Below are 25,105 nucleotides of genomic sequence, written 5' to 3' on the forward strand. Positions count from 1 at the left end.
AACTCAATTGTATAGAATGTGAAGGATGTGTGTTTGTGTTTTATTTTTATAGCTATAATGTACACCGAAGATGACATTTAATTTCATTGTACAAGGTGCAAGGACAATAAACTAAACTAAAACTAAACTAAACTTCCTTGGTTTTTCCTTGAAGACATTTCGATTCTCATCCAAGAAGTTTCTTCAGTTCAGCTTCTGATTCAGAACTGGGGAAGCTTCTTGGATGAGAAGTAAAAGATCTTCATAGGAGATTTTTATTATTAACTTTAGAGGTAATAAAAGTTAAATGTTTATTGGGATTTAAAGGGGAGGTAATTAAAGAATATGTAAGCTTTAGGGGTGGCATACTCAAATTAGCAATTGTTGGGGGGGATTTTTGCAATGTTTGAATGAAACTAGAATTTGTGGAATGATGAAATAAGAATATGCGATGAAATTGTAAATCTGACAGATAAAAGTTCAAAAGTATAATGATTATGAAGATATGAGAGCTATTTGTGATTCAAATAGGAGGAAAGTATTTGGAAAAAATATCATAATAGAAAATATGTAAAGTATTGGTAAGATATGAAGTTGAATATGAAAGATGAATGTGTAATTATGGTCATTTTTGTATGAAATGTGAAAACCTTGAATCGTGTAGTTCACTAAAAAGAGATGTTTTTTAAAAAATGGAAAACTGAAATAAAACTTTGTTTAAAAAAAAAAGGATGGCCTCTCTGCCTATTAAGAGAAGCATCCTTCCTCTTTTTTGACATAAAGTTTTATGGGATGAACAGAAAATGTCAGGAATTGAGTCTGGACTCCCTTGAATGAAAAACGGGCGTCCTCTTACCTACCAGATGGCCCATCCAATCACTGCTTCCCATCCTGCTAGACCAGGAAATCTCTGTCCTAGCTTCGCAAAATAACCACAGGGAAGCTCAGAGATGTCAGCAGCGAAAGCTACGGAGGCTACTCACAGCCTACTCCAGGTGCTAAAAGATGGTTGAGTCTTCCCGTGCATCAATTTGCACTTGGTTGCATTGTACTCTGTAAACTAAAAGAGCAACAAAAAAGGTTAATTGGCCAAGGCTATTTGCACAGTTAAAAATGAAACTCACCGCCATTCTTTATAGAGCCAGATTTAAATACTCCGTAACAAATGCGCTTTTTAAAAGCTCTTGAGATTTAAGAAATGCCGTGGCTGCTGGCTAATGCAAGAAGTCATTGTGGGCTTGTTTGTGTTCAGTTTCTCACAGCTGTTCTTTAAGCAAAATGCCAGTCAACTTGGAGGGACATACTGGAAAGCCAAATACGTTGAATATACGGACGGGACTTTTCGTGTGGAGAAAGAGCAGACGGAGGAAGGAAAGCACCTTGGGATACTTGGTAACGTGGCAGGATTCATCTCGAATTCAGTAGGCAATTAAAGTGTTAGTCAGAAGCCCTTCAGAAAGCTGCCCATTGCTGGTGATTATTTCCTTTTATTCTGGATAATGAAAGCGCCCCATTCTGATATTTTAACAGGTTTAACAGATCATCAGAGTTGGAAGAGACCTTGTAGGTCATCTAGTCCAACCCCCCGCCCAAGCGGGAGACCCTACACCATTTCTGACAAATGGCAGTCCAATCTCTTCTTGAAAGTCTCAAGTGATGGCGCTCCCACAACTTCCGAGGGCAACTTCTGTTCCATGGGTTGATTGTTCTCACTGTCAGAAAGTTTCTCCTTATTTCCAGCTTAAATCTCTCCTTGTTCGGTTTCCATCCATTATTCCTTGTCTGGCCTTCGGGTGCCTTGGAGAATAGCTTGACCCCCTCCTCCTTGTGGCAGCCCCTCAAATATTGGAAGACCGCTATCATGTCTCCCCTGGTCCTTCTCTTTACTAGACTAGCCAAGCCCAGTTCTTGCAACCGTTTGTTGTATATTTTAGCCTCCAGTCCCCTAATCATCCTGATTGCTCTTCTCAGCACTTTTTCTAGAGTCTCAACATCTTTTTTATAATGTGGTGAACCAAACTGGATGCAGTACTCTAGGTGTGGTCTTACTAAGGCTTTATAGAGTGGCATTAATACTTCCCTTGATCTTGATTGTATCCCTCTGTTAATACAATTTAGGATTGCATTAGCTTTTTGGGCTGCCACTCCACACTGCTGGCTCATATTTAGCTGGTTGTCCACTAAGACTCCAAGATCCCTCTCACAGTTCCTGCTATTGAGCCTGGTTTCACCCAGTCTATATGTGTACTTTGGTTTTTCTTGCCTAAGTGTAGGACTTTCCTTTTCTCTACATTGAATTTCATTTTGGTAGATATAGTCCAGTGTTCTAGTCTGTCAAGATCCATCTGGATCTTGAGCCTATCTTTTTGGGTGTTAGCTATTCCTGCCAGCTTAGTATCATCTGCAAATTTGGTAAATTCCCCTTCTATTCCCTCATCTAAGTCATTAATGAAGATATTGAAGAGTACTGGGCCTAAGACGGAACCTTGTGGCACCCCACTGCTTACTCCCCTCCATGTAGACTTAGACCCATTAAGGACTACTCGTTCGAGTCCATCTTGTGGTGGTGCTATCTATTCCACGTTTTTCTAGCTGCCTTGCTGAAATCTAAATATATTATGTCCACAGTATTTTGCTGGTCTACTAATTTAGTCATTTTGTTGAAGAATGAAATAAGATTGGTTTGGAGGAATGAGAGCAGACTAAGAATGAAGAACCAGCCACCTTTCCTGATGCTCAAGGGACAATGCAGCAACAAAGAAAGACAGACTTTGGAATGATCAGCTGGCAGTTCAACTAGTCAAACAGTAGGAAGAAAAACAGAACAATAAAGAGGAGACCAGCTTGTGCTTGATGGAGGGTGACAGTTCCAGACAGTTTTTCTCCCAAGTCCAAAGAAGTGGGAGTTCACAGCTAGGAAAGGAAGTGGCTGATCCAAGATTTTGGATTCGGACTTTGTGCAACAAATTTAGGAGGTTCTGTAGTGATTCTGCAGTGATGTCGGCAGTTACAGTCAAAATGTCAAGGTGGCAATCAAGATGGTGAAGTCAAAATTCCACCAGGCCACCATCTTGACTTTTGGGGCTACATCCTGCCTGTGTGTCTTCAATTTGGGGACAATTCCAGCCCACCGAACATCCTTGTTCAGCTTAACTTCTCTAACTCAACTTTCCTGTTTTGAAAGGTATTATTAAACTGTGTAAGATAGAGGCTTTCTTTCTGAATTTCCTCTTATTTAATGTTTAAATAACAACTAATATTTTGTGTCTGGACCACAGCAGAGGACCTTTGATTGAATTGTTTCTAATGAAAACAATAACCAGCAGGCCAGAACTTTGTAAACATAAAGTTCTTAAAACTTTATTAAAATATGAATGTCCAAACTTTTGTCTTGCTCTGGGCCATGTTAAGTGAAGAGGAACTGTCCTAGTGTGTATAAATAACAAACTTCCTTTGTTTTTAAATATTTTCTCTAAACTTGTGGGACCACATTGCTAGCTGTCCAGGGCCACATGCATCCCCTGGGCTGCTGGTTGGACACACCTGCATTAAAATAAATTATATCTCCTGTCAATGTCTAATCCTTTCTATTTCCTCCTTTTTAATCACATTAAATGTGACTATTTGAGAGTAATGTTAGCATGTTCTGGGGCCCCCACCAAAAGCTTTTAGGTGGCTCGGGGGGCCCTGACTGTGTACCGTAGGGTCAAAATGTTTTTCTTTGCTACCCAGATTTATCTAGGTTCTCTGAAGCTGGTTCTGTTGTGGTTGTAGCTCATCCAGCCCCCCGTCTCTTTCCCCTTGCAGGTCCAGTGATCAAAGCCGAAGTAGGTGACACCATTCAGGTGACTTTTGCCAACAAAGCCTCGTGGCCTTTCAGCATCCAGCCCCACGGTGGGTTTTACAGGAAGCCGCGGGAAGGAGCCCCATACCAGGATGGTTCGTTCTGCTAGCCACTTTGTGTTCGTTTTTTAATCTGTTCCAGAATGAAACACATATTAACAGGTGTGATCCTTTCAGTCAGGCAAATTATGTTCTTTGGCTGAGAAACAGAAGCAGTTTCCAGTTTTGCAGAAGCAATTTTGTAGTGTTCATGTGGAACACTGGCAACTTTATAAGGGTCTCCTCCAACCTGGTGTCCTCCATGTCAGCTGTGGATTATGGGAGGTGAAGAAAGCCAAGCTGTGGAAGGCTTCTGCTTCTTCCTGCTTTAAAAGCTTTTTACGCAAAAATGCTTTAGCAAAAAAGCATTCTTAATCTGCCTTATTTCATCAGCCCCTCTGAGAACTTCTGGAAATAACAATGGCTGGTGGTTGCAACCCAACACTGCCTTTGAAAATGGGCCTACCTTTGCTTCCCCAAGAGAGGATAAATTGGAAACTGAGCTAACATAACCCTTGCTTCCAGTAAATGGATATTGCAGTGAGTAGTGATTATTGTTATCTTGGCAGACATATTTGAAGGCCCCCATTTTGTACAGGGTGATCTGCCCATCAATGGAAACAGCCAGGAACATCTGTTCCCATAGTGCATTCTATGAGATGATTTGATGGGCCAGGGACTGAAAATGTACAAATAACTGGGTTTTTCTCCTTCATTTTAAAGACCTACTCAAAAACGGAGCATCCATCAAGCCATTTGGCAACTTCACTTATCTCTGGGTGCTACCGCCGCATGTTGGCCCCACAGCTTCTGACCCGCCCTGCCTGACCTGGATGTATTCTTCTGCAGTGGATCCCACAAGAGACATCAACTCTGGCTTAGTGGGGCCCTTACTCATCTGTAGGCCTGGCACGCTCAATGAGAGAAACAAGCAGGTACCTTTTCTTGTTTGGCCATGCCTGTCACGCGTGGAGAAACCATGCAACCTGTGAGGGAAGGCTTATGAATGAAAGGCAGAGCCTCTGTTTGGGTACAAGAAGCCCAGTTCAGCCCCAGCGTGCATCCTCGGGGCTGGGGAGGCCTCAGGGCCAGATTTGCTTGTGGGGCAGGCCCATCTTCCCCAGCCGCATCTCTTTGCCAATGTGTTGAGTCCCACCTGGTATGAGTCCTCTACAACAGGGGTCCCCAACCACCGGTCCCTGGACCGGTACCGGTCCATGGAACAATTTCTACCGGGCCGCCGGTTTGCTGGGCGCCGCCATCTTGTTTTGATGAAAAAGTGCTTCCGGTGAGCTTTTCCGGGCGGAAAGCGGCTTTTGGGTGCTGAAAGAATCCTCGCGCCTTAGTTTCATTGAGGGAGGGGGGCGGCTTCGAACAAAACTAAGGCACGAGGATTCTTTCAGCACGCCATGGCAAGGTGAGCCGAGCGACCGTCCCGAAGCCGTCGCGAAGCCCATCGACACAGGTGCAAAGGAGGAGTTGAAGGTGGCGGGGAGAAGCGGGGGACGGCTGGCTGTGGTCACTCGGCTCACCTTGCCATGTGTGCTGATGCCGGTACCGAGCTGCAGATGATTTTGTGATACTGGTATCGGGCCGTGGCACAACAAAGATTGGGGGCCACTGCTCTACAAATATCATTAGATACAGTAGATAAAGAAGCATGCTGTAAACAAATCTAACTATTTGGGGATAATAACTGAATAATATACGTACATACATACATACATACATACATACATACATTGCCTTCTTTCTAGTTGCTGCAAAACCCTAGTGCAAAAGTGACGGCTTTGCTTTATAAATCTAGATCTGTCCCTTGGTACATAATAAAAATTGCTGATACGCACACACATACACAGTAAATTAATATTCTATTTAAGTGGTTGGGTCTTAGCTCTGTTTAACAGCAAGGTAGAATCACTAAGGCTGCCATTGGAGGTTTTTTATAATTAAATAATTAAATGCCTGTATCCAGAGGGAAGTCCTCAGTGACCGGGAGAGGTTTAACCTGGAAATAAGGAGAAATTTTCTGACCGTGAGAACAGTCAACCAATGGAACAGAAGTTTCCCTCAGAAATTGTGGGAGCGCCATCACTTGAGACCTTCAAGAAGATATTGGACTGCCATTTGTCAGAAATGGTGTAAGGTCTCCCGCTTGGGTGAGGGGGTTGGACTAGATGACCTACAAGGTCCCTTCCAACTCTGATTATCTGTTAAAATACCATGATTTAGCCCAGAATTAGGGTTGTGAGTCAAGGCAGTTATTAGTTGGGTCACCACATGACATCACCTTTTTTGCTGTGGCCATTAACTGAACACAGCAGTTATTGAATGAATTCCATTTTACCCAATTGGCATTTTTTTTTTTGCCAGAAACCAACACACACAAAAAAAACCCTGAAAATTGCTATCACGTGATCACGGGATGCTGTAAACAGCCATAGACACAATTGCTATCCTCACGTGATCACAGGACAGCCATAGACACCGTTGCCAGTTGCCAAGTGCCCAGAATGTGAGCCTGTGACCATGGAGGGGTTGCAGCCGTCAAGACTGGAACCAGATCATGAGTTGGTCATTGACTGGTCGCTAAGGGAGGACTACCTGTCGATGCCATTGCTCCAGGTGGCTCTGTTTGTGGCTTTTCAGGGGCTTCTCTATGGCCACTGTTAGATGAAGAGACTCCACAATATGCTAAACCGGTTAACAAAACGGAATTGCTTTATTTACTGCCTGTGATATGCCAAAGCAAAACACATGCACACACTGTGGTTTACGGCATATATTAGAACAGTAGCTGCAGTCTCTTGCCTTTCTACCAACATCCCCATTGTAGCTCTGTGACACAAAAGTAATTTTATATTCCCTGATTTTATTCCACTTTTTGTGTGTGGATTAGCTGATGATTAGTAAATTGTTGTCCCAAGCAGGCTTGCTGGACCTGGTATGCAAAACCAATATCACAGACCAGAGTAAGATATTAGGAGGCTTTATTGGAGCCAATAAAGGTGGGGGGGCAGTAGAAATACACCCCACTGCTTTTTATACAGTTCTTATGAAGCACAATTTGGTTCTTCCAGAAAACAAAATTAAACAAAAACACAATAAAAAATCATTATTTTTTACTACCTTTCTGTTCTCACCGTAGAAGTTAATAGGACTTTGCTACACAACTTGTCCCATGGAAATTGTCCTGTTGTTTTAATAGTTCCTCATATTTTGTTCCCAGATGTTTTGCAATCTCTCACCTCTTTGTAACCCCAAGCTGCAAAAGAAATTCTCTCTCTCCACCGAGCTAGTTGAAATAGCAAAGTAGACTATCTCTTCGGTTATCAAATGAGATTCCAAACCTGATGTTCTCTGTGTTGTTTCCTAGAGAGGCATTGATAAAGAGTTTTACCTTTTGTTTGGTGTGTTTAATGAAAACCTAAGCTGGTATCTGAACACAAATCGGAAGTATCTGAAATACACATTGGGGAAAGAAGAACTGTTTGAGGATCACATCTTCAAAGAGTCCAATAGAATGCATGGTATGTCGATGTACCCAATCTGGGGGATGGAAGCAAAGGAGAGGTTGGAGGTCTTGTGGCAGCTCAATTTCTTACCACAGCTCAGGGATGTGAGATCTCAGGAAACAGACCAAGGTCACTGCAGAAGCCAAAGTTTGGTTAGGCTAGGAACCAGGAGACGGTGAGTTCTAGTCCTGCCTTGGCATAAAAAGCCAACTGGCTGACTTTGGCCAAGTCACGGCCTCACAGCCCAGCCCACCTGTTATTGTGAGAAAAAGGAGGAGTATTATATATGTTCATCTTGAGCTATAAAAACAATAAAGATGGGATATAAACAAAGTAAAATAAACTTCCATATAGACAAATCCAAGAATCAGAGCTGAGTGTGGTTCTTCTGTGTGAAAGATCAGCAAGAAGTAGCACTCACTGAGTAAGACTTGCCTGAAAATTGTTTGCCAACTCAAACTCTCAATCCCTTAGTTTATAGCACGACTAGGGTGTGGCTGTTCTCCTGCCTCTTTGAGGAGCCACATTTCATATCTATGATCTACTTGCTGGGTACCAAAAGGCAAGAGCAGAATTCTGAAGCCCAATTTTCTCCCAGTTCAAAGTCTGACTCATCAAACAGGCTCATAATCCTCAGCTATTAATTATAGCAACTCGGATTTGTAACGGTGGAAGCAAATATTTGAACAAATTGACAACGCGTGGTTGTTTACATAGGTTGACTTCGTCCTTTTTCTTGAGGAAAAGTTTCAGGACAGCCTTCAAAGAAAAGCTTGAAAGCAGCAGCTCTCCCCATTATTGCTTGTACAGTGACAATCTGCAAATTAAAGGCCAACGTGGACAATTCATAGATATCGTAGTCAGCAGTAGACTTCCCCTCCTCTTTCTGTTATGCTCGACCTGATTTCTGTCCTTGCTCGCCAGCATCACTAATGCCCACCTTGACTGAAAATTATAGGAATTAAAATCCAGTGTACGGAGGTCGCAAATTTAGGAACCCTGGTTTCCTCACTTTCCAGTTTCTCAATTATTGCTTAAGTGTTCATCTTACAGCAGTGAAATCCAGATGTGAATTATACATTTCCTTGCTTGGATGAATTTCCTGTAGAATTCCGAGGGGGCGTTCTGCTTTGAGTTAGGAGTCTTAGATCCCTTCAGATGTTCTCCAGTGCTGTGTTCCAGGCCAGCAGTAGCCTCAACTCTTGAGCGGCTGCAGTGCCTATATGTCCCTCCCCTCCTGCAGAAGCTGCCTGGACAGCCCTTTTATCCTGGGCTGCTGATCTCCTGTGTTTTAGGCTGGTCAGCAGTTGCCATTTAAAATGTCTTCGTGTGGATCCAGCGACGGCCCATTAAGTCAATGAAGTATCCTCGCTGGCATTTACTCCACCTCCCAGCGGGCATCCTTTCAGTTTCTGCCCAGACTGGGCAAAGCATACCACCCCATGCCCACAGCCACTCCCTTATTTTTATTTTGACATCTTTGAGTTGCCGTGTAGAAGTCCTGCTGCTTTATTTCTGAGAAGCTGAGCTATTGATTCTTCCCTGCTACCAGCGAGTTACCCTGGATTTGGAGAGGACGGCAGGAAGAACTACCGCTTCGATTATGGCAGCATCAGAGCAATAAAGGGAAAAAGGAAAAGAGATGGATCTGCGTTGGTATCAAAAGGAGGGAGTTGGGGAAGGCTGTGGAGGCATCCACGGGCAAACATTTGCAAAGCAAAGCAAAAGTAAACAGGCAAAGCCACCGGGGAAAAAGGCGGGAAGGGGAGCAGCAGGCAAACAGCCGCGCGGCCGGCCGTTTGCCTTCTATCGCCCCCACCATCCTTCTATTGCCCTCACCATCCTGCCAGAACCGGTGAAGCTTCTTGGATGAGAAGTGAAACTTCTTCTTCCAGTTGCCCTTTGAGAAAACCACCGTGGAGGCTCTTGCCGGGGGGTGGGGTGGGGGGGCACAGCCCAGGCATTTGGTAATCCTCTCCTCTCCTTCTTTTTCTCAGTTTTTGATTTCTGGATTTTGAATCCTGCTTTCTACTCTAGTTTGAGCCTTCCCAAATTATCGCTGGGTGAAACGTCCTCTGAAAACTGAGCCCGCTGCTGATTTTTCCCCCTGTTTTCTTTTGCCTTGAAGCCATCAATGGATTCCTCTTTGGAAATTTGCCTCTCCTGGATACGTGCAAGGGAGATACCATTTCCTGGCACCTGCTGGGTTTTGGCAGTGAAACCGACGTTCATGGGGTTGCTTTCCAAGGAAATACCATCTTGATGAATGGGATGAGGCGAGATACAACCAGTCTCTTCCCTCACACCTTTGCCACAGCCCTCATGCAGCCCGACAACCAAGGTAAAGGCTTAACTCTGTGCCCTCTCTTTCCTCTCCCGGGACTGAGAAACTTGGCCCTTCACGGCATTTGGAACCACAACTCTCCATATTGTCCTTCACTTTTGGCCGGACTGGCAGGGCTTTCCAGAGGGTCTCGAATCCGCCAGATCTGATCTTAGCTCCCTTCCATACTGAGTTTAAGATGAAGGCAAATGGGTAGCACCTGCAGAGCAGTGTGGTCAGCCCATGGATACTATTTTATTTACCTATTTAGAGATGGTCTGCCTCCCTTCGCGTCTAGGGATTAAAGAAAATGTACAAGGGAAAGGAGGAAGTTGACATTGTAGGTTGAGCTGAGCAAATGCCCGGGTCTACCAAGTGAGCTCCATAATTGGGAGAAGACTTTTACTGAAGTTTTTGGAGTAGTGATCCAACAGCTTAACGGCTGCCCTGTAATTGCAAACCCTTCCTGAGAACTCTCCAAGGATGGCAACAACACTAGTGTCTCAGAAGTTAACAAAAAGCCCAATCCCCAATCCCGGGGAAAGTTTAAGCATCTTTTTCTATTTAAAGTCAGAAGACGCACACATGTGGTGTTTAAAAACGTTGGCCTGTTGCTAGGTCTGAGAGAACTTAGATCTGCCTTTCTCAAAGTTGGTAGAGAAGTTTCCAGGGTGGCTTTGCTGCCATCCTGATCCCAGGCGTCTTCTCAGTAGCTTCGTTTGCCTCCTTCTAGGCATTTTCGATGTGTACTGTCAGACCAGCAACCACTATCAGAACGGAATGAGAGGCCGTTACTCTGTTCGGCAGTGTGGAGAAGAGGCCTATTTTCCAGGCCGACAGTATGGGACGGTGAGGACCTTTTACATCATGGCAGAGGAGATGGAGTGGGACTACGCCCCAGACCGCAGCTGGGAGTCGGAAAGGCACAACAGCTCTGGAGAGGAAAGGTATCTGGTGCTGCTTCCAAAATATTTTGTTTGCAGGAAACGGGATGCAAGTCAGTCATGTTTTTCCTACCCTTCTTGCAAAAAACATGTTTTGGGGGGAATTCTCTTGAAAGAGGTTTAAATCAATTAGACTTACAAACCAGAATTTTGAAAGAGAGGAAGGCCAACGGGAACGATCCTGAGGAAGATAAGGAAGCTGGTTAGTGGGATGAGGAGAAAATGGACCTTGAGAAGAAGAGCCAGTGAGGAGCTGGAGGACTTTCCTTAGAAGAGGCCAACGGGCTGTTCTCTGTTGTCTCACGCTGGAAGAGGCTCAGTTACCGGAGGACTAATTTTTGCCTGAGTGTCAGCTAAAGCTTACTGACAGCTCAGAAAATATTTGGTTCTAACCAAATAACAGGAAGGGATCTTGGGGGTTTTCTCGTCTAATCACCCTCCCCCTCAAAGCAGGAGACCCTGTACCCATTTCAGATAAATGGCCATCCGATCTCTTCTTAAAAGCCTCCAGCGATGGAGCGCCCACAATTTCTGGAAGCAGGCTCTTTTCACTGATTGATTGTTCTCACTGTTAAGGAAATTTCTCCTTAAGTGGTAGGTTGCTTTTCTCCTGAATTAGTTTCCACCCGTTGCACGTCCTGCCTTCCCGGTGCTTTGGAAAATAAGTTGACCTTCCTCTTCTTCATGGCAGCCCCTCAAGTATTGGAACACTGCTATCATGTCACCCCTAGTCTTTCTTTCTTTTTTTCGCTAGACATACCCGATTCCTCCAACCATTCCTAATCCTCATTATTGTTCTTCTCTGCGCTCTTTTCTAGAGTCTCAACGCTTTTGATCTCTCTTGTTCTTCTGGGAATCTGTTTCAGAACTCCTATTTCTTTCTCTTTGTATTTTATGGGTTCATCCCTCGCTCTTTGGAATATCTCTGTTCTTTACGGCTTTGGGGGCCACACTATTGTATGTTGTTCATTTGTGCTTAACCATGCATCTTTCAGGCAAAAAGGAATTTTGAAATTCACAGGTATGGTGACATATTTCTCAACCATGAGAATGGACGGCTAGGCTCCAGGTACAAGAAAGCTGTTTATAGGGAATACACAGACGGGACATTCCAGACGCCGAAGAGCAGAACGGACGCTGAGCAACATCTGGGGATATTAGGTAACCCACTGAAACTTTCAGGTGTGACTTTCATTTCAGTTAGTAGAATTTTAAACTCTTTCTGTAAATTATTCTCAAAGATGCGGGTTTTGTTTTTTTCATACACTCCTGATGAGCTTTGCAGCTTCTCATCCAAGAGATTTCCATCCCAGAAATGAAGATTCTCTTTGGAATATGGATAAGATGAACAACCATTTGTCCAGGATGGAATAAGGACTCCTGCCCTGGGCAAATCCAATTGGGTCTTTGGGGGGTGGGGATAATTTGGATGGGTGTGTGTGTGCGTGTGTTCAAGATAGTCCTTGGCCTGTTGACCATTCAACAGGCGTCAAAAGTTACGACGGCGTGAAACCAATTGTGGTTCCAGGAGCCCTGCAGTCACATGACTGGGGTCTGGACACTCGGCAGCTGGTTTGCGCTTCTGGCCGACTGCAGCGCCCCACAATCCCACGATGGCTATTTGCAATCTTCCCTTCTGGCTTGTGAAAGTGAAAGTGGAGGCCAACACCAAAGGTCCCTGGTCACTGGGGTAAGTAGTCTTGCCCCCGCCCCGCAGTGTTTCTGCACCTCTGCCGTGCCCGTTCTTGGGGCATCTTGGGGCACCCTTTCCGAATTGGACCATCTTTGTGACAGAAGTTCCAATCCCAATTGCCGTTATAAGCCAAGGACTACCTGTATAGGGTCCCCCACGTTTGCACTGAGAAAGCACCTCAGCTTATTTCAAAGCTTCCCTCTGCTTTCCTTCCCCTCCCCACTCCCTTTCCAAAACCCAAAGAGCTTCTGCATTGGCCACGTGCCCTGGGTTAAGCATGTCGGAGTGGGCAGAGAAGCATCCATGACACCATTTTGGGTCAGCCCATTGAAACGTCCCCACAAGCTTTCAGGAAGTGTGATGGACCACAGGTCTTTCTGGCTTCTCTGGCGCAGCTCATCAAAGCCTGGGAAGGAAGGGCTGCAAGGGACCTTGGAGGTCATCTAGTCCAACCCCCTGCCCAAGCCAGGAGTCCTTACTCCATTCTGGACCAACGGTTGTCCAATCTTTTCTTGAAAACCTCCAGCGATGGAACATCCACAACACCGAGAAGCGAACTGTTCCATTGATTCATGGTTTTCCCTAATTTTCTCCTTAATTCCAGGTTGACAAGCATCCCCCTCTTGCTTCCTGCCCTGCCTTCAGGTGCTTGGGAGAGTAAACTGATGCCCTGGGCAGGTCAGGAAGCCATGCGGTCCTGTGGAGCTGAGCAAAGCGCTGGCTCCTTCTCTCTAGGAAGCTTCGTGGAGGGGGCTACCCTTTGCTGTTCACCAGAAGAAGCCCCCCGCCCCATTGGAGTTTTGCAAACCCCCAGCCACTGTTCTTTTCCTTTATCCTTCCCCCTTCCAGGTCCCTTTATTTGGGCAGAAGTGGGAGATGTGTTGAACATCGTTTTTAGGAACAACGCCACGCAGCCTTACTCCATTCACGCCCACGGCGTCCTGGAAAAGAACCACAGGGACTCCAAGACAGCAATGCCTGGTGAGTCTTGCCAGCATTTGGCATTTCCTTGGCAACCTCTCTGCCTGAGTTTTGTTTCTTCATTTACATGTATTGCGTCTGTGTGTCTGTGTACCAAACAGTCCACAACTGCATAATCTTCCCTAAGCCTAAAAGGCCTTAACAAATATGAATTTTCAATGCAGTCCTAAAACTAGCTTCTGGATGGACAGGGTGGCGAATTGAGAAATTCCTGGTGAGGAAGATTTCCTTTCCTGATTCAGAGAATCCAGAGTATCGGCTACTAGGCTGGGTCGATGAAGATATGTAAGAAGGAGAAGGTCCTTATGCGGCCATGGTGGCCATCTTGATTTTTTTTTTATCTGTCCTTTGTTCATTCCCCTTGTTGTATTATTGTATAAGAAAAAACCCACACACTCCAATCAAATCTTTTCCCCTAGGACTGGAGAGGTGCTTCTCTTTTTGTTTTGGGCAGTGATCATAATAAAGATCATAGTACGCCCTTTTCTTATATCAGTGTTTCTCAACATCAGCAACTTTAAGATATGTGGACTTCAACCCCCAGAATTCCTCAGCCAACTAGAATTCTGGGAGTTGAAGTCCACACTTAAAGTTATTGATGTTGATATGTGGACTTCAACTCCCAGAATTCCTCAGCCAGCTAGAATTCTGGGAGTTGAAGTCTACACTTAAAGTTATTGATGTTGATATGTGGACTTCAACTCCCAGAATTCCTCAGCCAGCTAGAATTCTGGGAGTTGAAGTTCACGCTTCTTACAGTTATTGAGGTTGAGAAAGATTGAAGTATACCATAGTCCAGTGAGGGAGTTAGGCTGTGAGTGGAAACTTGGTCCAAGATCAGCAGTGAGCTTTGTGGCTTAATAAGAGTTTTTATTTCAGATTTCCCCAGTTGTCATCTGAAAGCTAATTATGGTGTCCCACTGGCTCACATAACAACGCTAGTTGTGTTATTCCGTCTCTCTTCACCTGCAATTGCTATGGAAGCCAGCCAGAGTTCCCAAAGTGTCCTTTGAGCAAATGCAGAAATATTAAATATATTTAAATAAATACAAAATAGAGTCAAAACATGGTTTGTGAGTAGCAGGTAAAAAGAACATTATTGTATAAGGAAAAACCCACACACTCCAATCAAATGAGTTTTAGTTGCACAATAGCAGAGAACAATATTCTTAACCCATCAACTAAGCAGGGCTGTGCTGGTAGAAGCATTTAAGCTAATAATCTTAGTAAAATATAAATTTGGTTTGTGAAAATTAGCACAAATCAAAGAAGAACACATGCAGACTATTGTTCCAGTGAAGGTATTGTTGAATCAACAATGGGACAAAGGCGATCCTGGATATTAGCCGATGCTAACACCGAAACAGATATTAACTTAAGTCTGCGTATAGTGACTTAGGTCTGCTGTTGGTTTTCTCATCATACGTTCTCTTTTTTGTAGTTTGGTGTTCATGAGGAGGACTTTATATCTGAAGGCCTTAATTTTCAGAGGCACAATCCCCTGTAGCTAAAATTCCTAACAAAGATGTGAACATCTTTCTCTCCTAGGAGAAATTGTAACCTATCAATGGGATGTTCCTGAAAGATCTGGTCCAGGACCAAACGATTCAGCCTGTTTGAGTTGGATCTACTATTCCACAGTGGATCGTGTCAAGGTGCGTATTTTTCCATTCCTTAGTGTTGATGTCCTCTCCCAGGGTGGGATGGAGCTGTCCAAGGAAGGGTTGGTGGTCAAGGTGGAGACTAGGAATGGCTGAACCCTGGCCATGGCGACTTTGAGGCTGCCATTCTCCCTCAGCCAAGATTACCTCATGAACTGGCGATTGAGGGGAAAATGACAGAGGAAGTCTCATGTACGTCATCTTGAGCTCACCAAGGAAGTGGTGTGTGTGTGTGTGTGTTTGTGTGTGTGTGTAATATACCCCTCACAAACAAATCGGCGTGCTAGAAGCTGTTTAGTCACTTCACAAAAATAAATAATAAAGCAAAAGAGACATGAACATACATGAGGCTCCTCAAAGCAGTTTTCCTACCTCAGTTTTTCTCTTCCTTTTGTTCTTCCTGCATGGAAAATGAAGGAGTAGTTTCTCCTCCTTTGAAAGAAGCCTGACCTGCAGCTTATATAAGCTACCCTTCCCTCTGCCATGAATTTAACCCCGGTTATTTCACATTACGTCCTATTGCTGCCCTAACTGAGCCCAGAATTAGTCCTAAATCATGCCAGTTGTTAAGTGGGTCGCTATGTGACCACACCCAGTTCTATAATCTTTTTTGCAGCGGTCATTAAGCAAATGTCATTGTAAAGTAAACACCATGGTCATTAAGTCTATACTGTGGCCATTAAACTAAACTATTGTCATTAATGGGCGCTATTTGCCAAAAACCTGAAGTAAATGCTGGGTTCTGACAAAAATGTTGTAAATTGTGATCATGTGACCCCATGGGGGGGGCGCTACAAATGGCTGTAAATGAGGACCACTTGCCAGGCACCCAAAATGGGACCGCAGGACCCCAGGGGGCGGACAGTGGTCAGAATTTTAAATCCAGGTTGTTGGTCTGGGAAAGTCCGTTTTTACTGGAAGGGGTCAGTTGAGCACCACGTTAGCAATGGCTGAGGCAAAAGAAGCTGAGTAGGACTGGACTGAGTTTTACTATTCCTTTATTCTGGTGTGTCACACCTATTTAAACTATTTAAGGGCTTACCTGATTGCAGCTGGCTGTACTCTGTGTGTTAATGAAAAGTGTGTGGAGTTCTATGCAAATGTATGCAAAGAGTTTTTGCTCTCTCCTTTCCTGGCAGGATTTGTACAGTGGGCTCGTTGGCCCCTTGAAAGTTTGTCGTAAAGGGACCCTGGATTCTAACGGGAGAAGGAAAGGTGTGAGCAAGGAATTCGCCCTCCTCTTTTTGGTTTTTGATGAAAATCAGTCTTGGTACCTTGAGGAGAATGTGAAGATTTATATTCAAGGGGATTGGAACCGTTCCCACCAGCAGGACGAAGAATTTATGGAAAGCAACAAAATGCATGGTTTGTAGATATCTTGTGCTTTTTGTATTAGCACCAGTGGTGGGATTCAAAAATGTTTATTATCGGTTCTGTGGGCGTGGCTTGGTGGGCAAGGTGTGGCTTAGTGGGCGTGGCTTGGTGGGTGTGGCAGAAGAAGAATACTGTAAAATCTCCATTTCCATCCCCACCCCACTAACCTGCTTTTCCAGGTCGGATCTCCTGTGCAGGGCAACAAAAGAAGACCCCCCATCGATCAGCTGGGACTCGGGAGGCAGAGAATAGATGGGGACCGGGGCCAGTCAGAGGTGGGATTTTGCCGGTTCTCCAGAACTGGTCAGAACCTGCTGAATAACACCTCTGATTAGCACCCATGAAGCACCACCCTTTTTGCAATACACGTTGCAAAAAGAAAATTACCTCTCTTCCTGATTTGATTGTTCCACATGCACATTCCACTCGAGAATGGTCTGAGATTTCTGGAGAGTCAATATGCATACAACTTTAATTTCCTTAGGAAGAGCTCATTAGACAGAGGTTTTGTCATAAAAAATGATTTTCAGTAGAAGAAAATATCCGTAGTTCAGGGTTGAACTTATTGCTATCTGACCTTGGTTGTTTACTTGCAGATGTTTTGTAGCCCTAGTAGGTAACCTCATCAGTGCAAGTGAATGTGGGGTTTGTTCTCTGTTTGTATCTCGTAGCCTGCTCTGCCTGTTTTGGTGAAGGTAGGTGTGGTTTTTTTTCCCCCTTGCTAGTTTCCTGATTACGGTATTGTTTTCTGCTCGATTGTTTGTCTGATGTTAATTACTGTTTATCTGGATGCTAGTTGTTAGATAAGATGCGTTCTGGTATTTTTGTTTCCGTCTTATCTTTTTTTATTGTCTCTTTTAGCCTAGTGTCTTAAATGTTTATCTATATTACCTATTAAATGGTTTTGTCTGAATGCCAAGCTTAAAGGAATTTTGGATTTAACTCTTCCGGGAAGCTGAGTTGTGATTTTGGAAATGGAGCATTTGTTTAGTGTGGGTTGCTGTTGTTTTTTGTAGAGTTTTGTTTCTGATTTGCTATCATTTCCTCTGCTGATAATGTTATCCAAACAATTTTCTTCTTCCCTTTTGAATTTTATTCCTTTGAAGAAGTTGTTGGATTGTTTCATGTGTCAAAATGCTCAGAATCCTGGACCTCATTGACATCGTCCTCACTACCCAGGTTTGATGGATAGATACATCAACAAATCAGAGGAAAAGCCATTCTCAAGACTCATAGCAGAGATGATAATGCAATATCTAGAACCTGTAGCACCCCCAGAAATACCATCAAAACTATGGATCCAGTCGGTTTGTCCTCATCATCATCATCCAACAATGAAAATCATATTGTACAATTTAAGAAGATCCTTAGTTGATACCTAGGATGCTGCCTGCAACCCGTATAAACCCATCAGTGCCAGTCACTGATATTTGTGATACATTTTTAAATGTTCAGTTGACTGAGTTTTGTGTTTCGTGAATAAAAGAGATAATAAAAATCATAATAGAAAGGAAGAAACAAGAAAAGACACATGAAACAATCACTTCAAAGGAATAAAACGTCTTACGTTTATTATTTGTTTAGTGAGTTTTTATAAGGATTTAATTGCTAGATTGATGAGGTGTATCGCCTTGAGTTGTGTGCTATGTGGATGGCTGTATAAATATATATAAGCAGGCCGATTTGGAGAACAACTGTTTTCTACCTTTACAAAGCAATTTCAGGTAGACCTTAGGGCCATAATGGAGCCAGCCAGTTAAAGTTGTAACTCATGGCAGTTGTAATGTGTGTCATCATGTGACTGACCCAATTGTATGAGGGGTTGAGGTTTTTTTGGTACAAATTAAGTGAACCTGGGTTTTGGCAAAAACCTTGTAAATCGTGGGCACATGACTACAGGTTGCTGCAAATAGTGGTGAACGCAGGCCGTTTGCCAAGCGCCCCCAATGTGATCACATGACTGCAGGAGAAGGACAGTGGTTGGAACTTATAAGTATCTTTTGGCGGGGTCCATTGTAACTTTGAATGGTTGCTAAGCAACTGGTTGTAAGTTGAGGATTACTTGTATAGACATTTTGGTCCATATCATTTATGATAGCCTCTTTGACAGAAGACAAAAGACAGAGAAGAAGCCAAAAGTCGAAAAAGTTGCCGCAAAGTGAAGTGCAGTTCAAAGTCCTCCTTGGGGTGGAGATTGTAGGTTGGCCGCATTGTTTGTGGTGGATGTGATCCAGTCAGAGGCAGAGAGAAGAATTGCTGGCAGTTCTGCCGAGGCAAAGGCCCTGATCCTGAGGAGAAATGCAAAGGCTCACTTTGGAAGGGGGAGCAGTTCTTTGATTCTTCATGAGACAAAGGTCCTGCCATTATTAAGCAGAAATCTCTTCTTTCCTTAGCAATCAATGGTAAAGTATATGCAAACTTGCCCGGCCTGGAGATGTGTGAAGGAGACTGGGTGAACTGGTATTTGCTGGGAATGGGCCAGGAGATTGACGTGCACACTGTTCACTTCCATGCAGAGACCTTCATCTACCGGGTGAGACTCTCCCCAAACTGATACAGAAGCTTCCCCCCACTTTACTTAAAGAACAAATCTAGGGAAGGATTGGGCCTCCTGTCTTGCAGTTAGTTTGGGTGTCCCAAGTTGGGAGGTTGGTTTCTTTCCTCTCCCCACGTCTCCCCAAGCCAACTAAGTTGAGCAAACTTATAAAATGCCGAACTCTCTGGCCATGGAATTGGAAGTAGCTAAACATTACCCTCTGGCCATCACTCCTGTTCTAGATTTTCACTCTTTGTCCTTTCCCTTTTGTGTATCAGAATGGCAAGAGTTACCGGGCTGACGTGGTGGATCTCTTCCCTGGGACCTTTGAGATGGTGGAGATGCAGGTTGGCAATCCTGGCACCTGGCTTCTTCACTGCCACGTGGCTGACCATATCCATGCTGGCATGGAGACGCTTTTCACAATCCTACCCCGCCAAGGTAAGAAGGAAACTCGTGGTGCAAGTGGGGCTCGATCTGTTTGGGGAGCTGTGCCCATCAAAATCACTCAGTGGGCTCCGAGGCACATCCAACCCCCCTTGGAAACTAAGGATGAAATTCCAGAACTAGGAAAGCTTCAGGATAAGCGATGAATCGGCAGAGAACAGCAGCTGGGAGGACCAGGAAAGCTCTTGGTGTAGCAGATGCGCTTGCTTAGCGATGAATTGTGAACAGAGAAGAATGTGGATAATTGGAAATAATTGGAAGTGGACTTCTCTGTCTAAGTCCAGTCCAGGTCCATTCCAGTGTTCAATTCAGTCAGAACCCATTCAAAACTTCAAATTTAGTTGCTAATTCAGCAGCACAAAGGAGTTCCAGGGATGGGCATAAATGTCTATTCAAGAGTAGAACATCGTGATGCTAAGGAAAAAGAAGATCTGGATTCACTTCTCTTTGTAAGAAGCTGGATTCCATGCATGGATCTCTTGTGCTGCTGTGTGTGTCCTCAATCTCCCTTTATGTGCTTCACAAAACAGTCCTGATTCTGCCATTTATTTCTTTTCAGATTCAGAACATTGCAGTTACAATGTGTTCAAAATTACAGGTACTGTGCTTTCTTTTCATATTTCTCTTCAGATAACTCTTTCAGATATCATGATTGATAGAGATGTTCCGAGTTTGAAATCTTTTCTCTCTTCCACTGTTCTTTTCCCGTGATCCCAAATAGTCACCCTCGGGAATCATCCTGGAATATTGCTAATCTCTTCCAAATCAAGACTCCAACTTTGCACACCCTCCAGCAATTTTTCCTCTATCTTCTGGAAATGCACTTCTGAATCTTAACTGTCGAACCTTTATTTATCATAGCAAGATTGCCTCTTACGCATGGTTTTCAGATTTCAGCCTGTGGTTTAGGTGAAACTGCTGGGATGTAGCTGTGGCATTTTGACTGAAGTGCAGTTAAACATCATGCTCAACTATGCTGTACCTGAATCCTATACAAACAAGCTGTTTTAATCCTTGCCTTTGGCTTGCCAATTTCAGGAAAACCAGGGACTAGTGTAATGTATGAATCCAGACTTAAGCTCAAGAATGACACAACTGGAAGAGATTCTGTTCAGTCAGCTTGGTTCAATCCCAAATTCTAAATGATTTCACAAGATTTCCAGTTTAGCCATGTTCTTCATTTAGGTTTCCAACCGTGGGGAGCTTTTGATTGACTTGAGTCAGCTATTATACAATTATCACGATTGTTCTCCCGTTTTCAATGGTTTAAGTTATTGAGTTCCTCTTGGTCCTTAGTTTGACTTTTTTCATAATTTCTTTGACTTCCAGCAGAAACTTCTGAAGAGGTAACTGGGGATCCTTCTGTAGAAGACCCTGCGGAAGCTTCGGAAGAAAATATCTCCCATGACATAACTTTGTTTGGCTCAAGGCTAGACCACGGACACGTAGAAGCAGCAATTATTACTCTTGCTGTTGCTGGGGTGGTGCTGTTCATCACTGCCAGTGCTCTTCTTGGAGTGATCTTTCACCTCAAGAGACAAAAGAGGCTGAGACGCAACAAGCGGTCTATATTGGACGAAAGCTTCAAACTGATGCGAAGTCAAAAGCATGACCTTTAGAGAAGAATGGAAGAGATCTTGAAAGCTTTTAAGCCAGGAAGTAGTGAAAATGGCCCAGAATAGCATTCAGCAATCATTTTCTGAAAATTCAATAACAAATTTTACTAGTCAGTCCTTCTGCCTGTTATATCCACTCTACATTTTAAGGTTTCGGGTATCCCAAGACTCAGGTGGATTCCCAGATCCTTCACTGAATGACAGGACGGAACCTTAAGTAAAGCCCTTCAGAGTTATGGGCGGACAATACATTTGATAAATAAGTAAGTAAATAAATCCAGACTGGATACTTAGTCAAAACCCCTCAGGTCAACAGTTCCCATCATCTTGCATCAGCTTATTCCCTATTTGATGCTACAGTACAACCTGAGACCTGAATCTCTTGCCTTCCTTCATTCCCGAGGCAAGTCAACATTATGTGAGATTAGCTAATTACGTTTCTGTGTGTTGAGCCTAACACTTGGTTGGGGAGAAGCAACAGGCACAGAGAAGGTTGTCCAAGAGGGTAGGGCAACAAGCATTTCTTTGAAACAGGTTTCAACCATGAATTGTGGAATTTTCTTGCTTTGAACTCCTTTCATTCCTCAGCCATTGTTCCTTCAGAAGAACTCCTGTTTGACTCAACCACCCTAGGACTTTCTACCTAAAAGGCCAACGATGATAAAACTGATCTGGCTTATAATTAAAAGAAGTGAAATAATCGGAGTTTGGGGATCATATTTGTTGACCAATCTTTCCTCAACTAGGAACTGTCCACCTGAGTTGGGATTGCAACTCCCAGAATTACTGGCATTGCGGAAAGTGGGGAAAACAATTGTAGACGTGGGAGGGTGACAGTGAGAATAAATGAAGAATTTTAATTAGGCATTAATTTATTAATGTCAAGATGGCACCATTATGGTCTGGTTCATATCTTCGTTATACGATTGTTGGTACTTGGTGAGAACCTGATTTCCATCCAGATTTCAAGAACCGAAAGGGCACTAAAGGATCCCTGGACCTTAGCTTGATGCTCAGGTTCAACCAAAGACCCGAAGGTGGTTAAGGCTTCTGATCCATTCATTTTGGAAAAAGAATTTGGCAAAGGCCTTCACCATTGAAACAGAACCAAATATTTTAAAGTTCAGAATGAAAGGAAAATGAAACACCGCAGGGTCTGAGGACGGTATCCCTGTTTCCGGTGTTCAGTTCAGTTTGCCAACTAAACTTGGTGAAAGATCCAAGATCTTTATTGAAGACTTATCTGTGTAGATGGGTAGAAATTCATTCATTCTTGGTTTTTTTTAATAAGAAAATGTCAACGTTGGTTGGTTTGCCAATAAAAAGTGATAGAAACAAATTAAGTTTAAAAGAGCCTCATATGAGGGGGAAAGAAAGTCATTGCACCCCCCACAGCGAGCTATGGCTTCCTCAGTTCCCAAGGTGGCTTCCCAGAGAGGCCAGAGATGGAGATCAGGCAGACTCCAGCCCTGGGCTCTGGGAGGCTCTGGGAGGCCCCAGGTGCCGCTTGCTTTGCTCCACGGATCTCTGGATCATAATAGGGGCATTTCGTCAAATCTTCAGAGCAGAGGTGGCACCTGGTGAGTGCCCAGCACCCCCCTGCTTCTGCCGGGCTCCAGACAAGCTCAGATTTACCTCATGGGCACGCAGCTGCATCGGCCGGCTTTTGGGAAACCATCTCGCTACCTGATGGGCGCGGGAGTGTCGATGTGTTCTGTCTCCCACAAGCACCAAACCATGCCAGTTGCTTTCTGGGTGGAAATGGAATTGTTTGGGTGTCAAGGTTTACAATAAGACAACAAACGCTCTCCTCCCAACCACAGATTGTTTCTTGGAAGTTTGCTCTCAGAGTCCAGCTGGCTTTTTGTACAGGATCAACCGGCCATCGGTGAAATCCTGCCATTTCACCACCTCCTCCAAATGGCACCGGACGGTCAGCGCTCCCCTCTGAGGCCCTGCATTGAATGCCACACAATGCCCGGCCATCTGTGGCATCCCACGGGGAGGGTGGAAGTCAAATGATCTCTCCGGTGGCAGGAACAACCTCTAACATGGCCCTATCCTGCTGGCACCAAAGAGGCACTAGCCAAGGAGAACAGCGGGGCACGGGGAGAGAATGGCCACATTTTGGATCAAGACTTCCAAAGGGGAAGGGGAGGGTTTGGGGATTAGGAATTTTCACCCAATATGGCTGAGTTTTTAAAAACAGAAGCCAGCATCCTGGAGGAGTCAGGCCTACCTTAGAAGGGAAGTACCTCAAGGACTTTGGCCAAAGCCTCAAGGGGGAGAGGTGAGGGTCGGGGTAAGGGGGCAGAGAGTGGGATGGGGGAAGGGCAGCCCTCGGTTCCAGGTCATCAGAGTTTCCCCATTTTCGCATTTTTCATCTGTCTCCCATGCCAACTCCTAGCCATAATTTTGTTTCTTTATGTTCGTAGATCTAATTTTTGAGGAACTTTTCCAGGCTCTTCCCGGGTATTAATGTGTAGGCTGATTGGTCTGTAGTTTCCTAGATTTGTCTTTTTTCTTTTCTTCAAGATCGAAACCATATCAGGCCTTTTCCAATCCTCATGTACTTTCCCAGTGCTTATGATTTTTTAAAGCTATGGTACAGTTGTTCTGAGATAACATCTGCAAGCTCCTTCAGAACTCCAAGATGTAATCTGTCAGGTCATCATGATTTATATTCATCAAGATCAGATAGATGTTCTCTTACCATTTTTTTTTTGCTTATGTAAGTTTTATTTCTAATCTGTCTTTTTGGGGGTAGGTTGGGCTATATCAAAAGGGTTTATTTCTTTTTGTGACTGCAATACCTGCTTTAACCACAGGATGGCACCGTTTTTTGTCCCATAGCATTAACATGGAGGCTCCAATGTCTCTAGCTAAGAGACAGAAAACTGTGCCACCCTGTGGTCAAAGCAGGTATTGCTGCCACAAAAATAAATAAACCTTTTCGAGGGCATTTTAAGATAATTCTGCATCTATTGAAGCTACCTTAGTGTTGCAGCACATGGGTCTCCTATTGCCCGATGGATGTTAATAATAATGTTTTAATAATAAAGATACAGAATAATAAACTTTTTTTCCAAATATTTTTTTATTATTTTACATCATACATTTCCTTTCTACGTTGAGCAGTGTGCTTTCTAGGTCAGTGGTTGCCAACTGGTGAAAATGTTGGTGGTCCACAGAGAAATGTCACCCCAAAGCAATCCAGGTTGTGCGGGAACACAAGGCTGCGCCACTCACATAGCCCAAGGGATCACAAGGCTTGTGTCACTTGCATTGCGAACAACACGAGGTTAGTGGGGGGGGGGAACTCACCCCACTTGCCTGGCCTGGCCACCAGGCTTCTTTCCACTTCTTTCTTCTTCTGCTTTTGGCTGCACCCAAGAAAAGCGCACACTCCACCAAAAATGGGTCTTTGGGACCCTGCAAGGCCTCCTGCTCCAAGAGGCTGCACCATTCCGGCAGAGTTTGGGGGAGAGAAAGAAAGACTTCTGCTTCTGCTGCTTTCCTTGCATAAAGCCAAAAGTCTCTCTCCCCCTGCCCCCCGAGAACAGAGCTGGAGATGGTATCCTGCGATCCCAAATAAAGAACGATCGATTGGTAGGAAAATGGGGTGGGAGATTTTCCTGCAGACTTTTGGGGAGATTTTCCCAGGGTCTCTGCAGAAAAAGCAGAAGCAGCAGAGACCCTGGGAAAATTCCCCCAAAAGGCTGCAGGAAAATCCCCACCCCATTTTCCTACCAATTGAACGTTCTTTATCGATCACAGGATACTGTCTCTCTCTCTCTCTCCCTCCCTCGCTCTCCCTTTCTCCTCCCCCCCCTCCCCCTGAGAACAGAGCTGAAAAGCAGGTTAGTGAAGGAATGTGGCTGCCTTGGACGGGGGAGGGGTGTGTGAGGGACGTGTGTGTGTGTGTGTGTGTGTGTGTGTGTGTGTGAGAGAGAGAGAGAGAGAGAGAGAGAGAATATCACCACTAGCCCTCTGAGGTTAGATCGCATCTCTTTCTCTTTCTTTCTCTCTCTCTCTTTCTCTCTCTCTCTCTCTTCTCCCCACCCCTCAGCAGCAGAGGTGGAGCTTCATTGCTTGCCAGTGGGGAGCCAGGCGTGTCGCTCACTCTTTTTGTCCGTGAAAGAAGCAGCCCAGGG

The 25,105-nt window shown here is 44.3% G+C and overlaps 1 protein-coding gene across 8 annotated transcripts in view; it reads left to right on the forward strand.

Annotated features, from left to right (window-relative positions):
* Positions 1-22,246, forward strand: part of HEPH (hephaestin) — a 42,924-nt gene extending 20,678 nt beyond the window's left edge. For 6 of the 8 annotated variants that reach the window (XM_026703084.2, XM_087940908.1, XM_087940903.1 and 3 more), the window contains 14 exons: positions 1,232-1,371; positions 3,787-3,918; positions 4,585-4,796; positions 7,238-7,391; positions 9,505-9,717; positions 10,433-10,646; positions 11,665-11,804; positions 13,186-13,317; positions 14,866-14,972; positions 16,118-16,343; positions 18,746-18,885; positions 19,167-19,329; positions 19,895-19,933; positions 20,665-22,246. In XM_026703084.2, the coding sequence (XP_026558869.1) occupies positions 1,232-1,371; positions 3,787-3,918; positions 4,585-4,796; positions 7,238-7,391; positions 9,505-9,717; positions 10,433-10,646; positions 11,665-11,804; positions 13,186-13,317; positions 14,866-14,972; positions 16,118-16,343; positions 18,746-18,885; positions 19,167-19,329; positions 19,895-19,933; positions 20,665-20,954 (2,302 nt within the window). In that variant the 3' untranslated portion in view covers positions 20,955-22,246. The remainder of the gene's footprint in view (positions 1-1,231; positions 1,372-3,786; positions 3,919-4,584; positions 4,797-7,237; positions 7,392-9,504; positions 9,718-10,432; positions 10,647-11,664; positions 11,805-13,185; positions 13,318-14,865; positions 14,973-16,117; positions 16,344-18,745; positions 18,886-19,166; positions 19,330-19,894; positions 19,934-20,664) is intronic. The other 2 variants (XM_087940907.1, XM_087940909.1) reach the window with 1 other exon arrangement.
* Positions 22,247-25,105: the final 2,859 nt, after the last annotated feature.

Source organism: Pseudonaja textilis, chromosome 12 (assembly GCF_049901715.1).
Source record: "Pseudonaja textilis isolate UNSWEBS1 chromosome 12, rPseTex1.2, whole genome shotgun sequence".
Classification (NCBI taxonomy): domain Eukaryota; kingdom Metazoa; phylum Chordata; class Lepidosauria; order Squamata; family Elapidae; genus Pseudonaja; species Pseudonaja textilis.